Genomic DNA, 3939 nt, shown 5'->3' on the forward strand with positions numbered 1-3939 from the left:
TCCCAAAGTTGGGCTTGGGACCCAATTATGGGTCATGAAGCACCTTGGATAATCTCCAGAAATCAATTTAAAGGGTAATAAAATAATTGTTTATGTAATATTTTCCCTATAACTATTACAAAAACACAAAATAAGTATAAATAAGTATTTATATTTGTGTACAAGCTGTTTAGATTGTCAAAAAGCCTGTGTTTTTAGGGTTATTAATGAAGTTCATGTACTCAGACCAGTAATATTTGGGGTCACAAGTTTTTGCCATGGATATTTTGTGGGTCAGAAGATAAAAAGTTTGGGAACCACTGGGTTAGATAATACTAACATGTACCATCTACTGGTCTATGGATGTTTGTTTTTTAGGATTAATGTTTTTTAAATTATTTTTTAGTTTTAACATTAATTAATACTTTTTGTATTCATATCTTGTTGATGCTGCTCTGATCATGTAATATCCTGCAAATGATCAGTAAAGTATGTTTTCCACCATCCATCCATCATCCATCCATCCATCCATCATCCATCCATCATCCATCCATCATCCATCCAAATATGAATGTTTCAACGAACCGGAAGTAACCATGAATATCACAATGCATCGCAATAATTACTGAACATAATCTTAGTATCTCAAGATATTCTTATATTAGTGGGGATAAATATTCAAATTTAAAAGGGATTTTAAATAGTTTTGACTTTGAAATACGACGTTTGTATATATTTTGCGATCCAACGTGAACGCACACGACTTGCTTTTATTTTGAAATCGGCACAGTGAGCATACCGTAATACCTCGTGTATGCGCGCACAGTTGGCCGGAGTTGAATCGCAGTTTGAAGTCATTTTGTTGTTGTCTGCCCAGGTGTGGAACAATTATTCCCCCCATACAGAGCCAGGCTGCAGGCACAGAGGGGATCATGTGAGGAGCAAAGAGGACAGCAGGACCACCGGGACAAACCATGGGGGCAGTTCAGCGGATCTTCACCTCCACATGCTGCGTAGGTTTTATTTTTGACCTGATGCATCTCAGTAATCCAGGTAGAAAAAAAAAAATCAAAAAGAAGGTTGAAGGTTTATTTTTGTTTTGTTTTTCAACAGAAATTAGTTTGGAAAAAAAAGAATGAATAGTAATGAAAAGAGCAATAATAATAATAATTGCTGGTGTTGTAATGTTTTGGTATTTTTGTAGTTAGTTAATGACCAACAGTTTGTCTGGAACCTGCTGTGAGGATCTGGGTCAGGTCTTGAAGGGTCAGCAGGCTGACACATCAGATTAATGAGATTATCCTCAGAAGGACAACAGCAGCTTCTTATACTCTTGACATGTTGTTTACTGCGTGTTGTTTAATATGATAAAATCTTCATAAAGTGCACAAGATCTAAAAACACATTTATTCTAATATATTAAATTCTATGAGTTTACATAAACTAATGCTAAAAACAGTATTCTTAGTGTATTTTTTCTAATATTTCTCTGGATCATATCTGATTCATAGCAAGGTGATGCTGGTTAGTTATATGTTTCATTTGGCTCTAGTCCAAAGTGATGCAGTCTGCAGGAGACTTGTCTGCCAGTCAAAGGTATTAAATGAACTTGTTGATTACCTACAGGTCCTCCTGTCCCCTGACCTGACTCAGCTGTTGATGCAGTGTCATATAATGAACTGGTGTTGACCCAAACCACAACAAGTTGGATAGTTGCATAAAAGGTCAATAAAAACAGATTGTAATGATATTTAAATATCATAAATCCAGATTTTATCCACAGTGGAACAAAGTAAACATAACAACTGTTTAAACTTAGAAATTGTACCTTTTTGTGTGTTTTTAGTTCAACTTTTAACCCTGCCTGCTCAGTGTTTCTGCTCTTCTGCCAATGAGAAAGAAACCAATTCTTTTAAACAGTCTCACAGTATCAGACACAATCCCAACTCTGCAGAAACATGTCCTCTAACAGCATCAGAGCCACTTCAGGAATACCTTTCTGTTGTCTTCATAAAATGATAAAAATGTTTGAGGTAAGATCACAATGTACTCTTGTGACATTTAACCATAAACATTTATTAAAGATGTTATTAATAATGAAAAGTTAACATTCAGCTGAACAGTCGTGTTTTTCCTTCAGCACCCTGCCTTAAAAGACAAACTGAAAAATATGAAGTTTTTTTTATTGTTTCAAAATGTTCATGTAGGATGAACATGACTGTGTAATAAGAGCAGATTACTCACTCTGAGCTGTGTTGTGTATTTGTTGTAAACAAGACAAACTAAAACTGTCAGAGGTTTAGGCACACACAAATTCAAATCTAAAGATAATGCTGAAAACTACAAAGAGTTGGTTTGCAGCACATTCTGCTTCTATCCAGTGCTCATGGTTTGAATTGGTCCCTCAGATGGGCACTGGTGCTGCCTGTCAGACCAGCAGGAAGTCCACGGTGACCCGGATCGTCTACTCCTCCATCCTGCTGCTCGGCACCGTGGTCGCCTGCATCATGCTGTCCCCAGGTGTGGAGCAGCAACTGAAGAGGGTAAGAATGAACCTTAAAAACATGAGAAAGTCATTATTTGTGTTTAAAGTTTCACTCATAACAGGAGAGTTCCTTGTAAGAGTACATCTGACTCATCTTTAATCAAGCTTTAAAATAAGATCATATTATACTAAGAAATGATCATCTCTACACAGTTTGAGTCCAACAGTTCAGTCAGTTGTAGAGTTTTGTTCATATTAGTATAATGGTTTCTGAGACACTGAGTCAGAATCAGGTTGGTGAAAGAGGATCTTAAAGGAGCAACATCATGTAAAATCAACTTTTTTCAGTTTTATATCATGATATAGTGTTATACGCTCATGCTTTGACTCATTTATGCATGTTTGAGAAATCCTGCAGCGTTGTTAGGCAGACGTGCTGATTCAACTCTTGGCAGTAACAAAGCAAACTGAAAGTGAAACTTAACTGTCTGTTGCTCTTAACATTACTTCTCACTCAGTGAAATGCTTTTCAGATTCAAAATACCTTTGAGGAAATGTATTTTCACTTGACAAGTAAACTGCATCATAGCGTACGTGTGACCCCCACCCCCCCACACACACACACACATAGACACACACCCCGAAAGCAGAAGGAGGTTCTTAAAGAGACAGAGGCCAATTTCAAGGCGTTTAGAAGAGGAAGTGATGAGAAGATAAGTTTATTTTCTATTTAAACATAAAAACAGCATTTTAATAACAGCTAAAGGTGACATATATACTTTTTTATGGTATAGTATTTTAAATATTTGCCTGAGAAACACATAATAACATCAAAATCAGATTTATACTCTGGTATAAACATGCTGTTTGAAATGAATCTAGAGTAAAATTAGGTTTGTTAGGTTAAGCTAATCTCCTCATCCTCCTGGCCTTTAAAGATTTAAAGACTTTCTGTGGTTTCTTGTAGATCCCAGGTTTTTGTGAGGATGGGGCCGACTCCTCTATTCCAGGCCTTCTGAACTGTGAACTGTTTGTGGGCTACAAAGCTGTGTACCGCTTCTGCTTTGGCATGAGTATGTGGTTCCTGTTGTTCTCCATCCTATTCATTAACATCAAGACCAACAAAGACCCCCGAGCTTCCATCCACAACAGGTAAAGACTGCAGTCAAGCCAGAAACACCTGGGGTCAGATTTATAAAACTGGCGTACGCACAATTTGAGCCCAGAAACTTGCGTACGCCACTTTTTATGCCAAGGTTGTAATTTATAAAATCCTAACTTGACGTGAAAATGTGCGGTGCCTCACGCCAGCTCTGACCCATGTGTACGCTCATTTTGGAGACGGGAAACTGCGACACAGATGGTGAAGTGAAGAATTAGAGCCACACTGTGTAATGATCACTGTCAGATATTTAATTTACCTTCAGAATCAGACTTAGATTTTTAACAGATAACAGAGCAGGCAGGAGGGGGAG

General features: G+C 37.4%; 1 protein-coding gene across 1 annotated transcript in view; it reads left to right on the top strand.

The window, feature by feature from the left end:
- The first annotated feature begins 864 nt into the window (after positions 1–864).
- Positions 865–3939, top strand: part of serinc3 (serine incorporator 3) — a 26451-nt gene continuing 23376 nt past the window's right edge. The window contains exons 1-3 of the mRNA XM_014030748.1: positions 865–992; positions 2388–2522; positions 3432–3616. Coding sequence (XP_013886202.1) covers positions 954–992; positions 2388–2522; positions 3432–3616 — 359 coding nt within the window. The 5' untranslated portion in view covers positions 865–953. The remainder of the gene's footprint in view (positions 993–2387; positions 2523–3431; positions 3617–3939) is intronic.

Source organism: Austrofundulus limnaeus, unplaced genomic scaffold (genome assembly GCF_001266775.1).
Source record: "Austrofundulus limnaeus strain Quisiro unplaced genomic scaffold, Austrofundulus_limnaeus-1.0 Scaffold1112, whole genome shotgun sequence".
Lineage (NCBI taxonomy): Eukaryota > Metazoa > Chordata > Actinopteri > Cyprinodontiformes > Rivulidae > Austrofundulus > Austrofundulus limnaeus.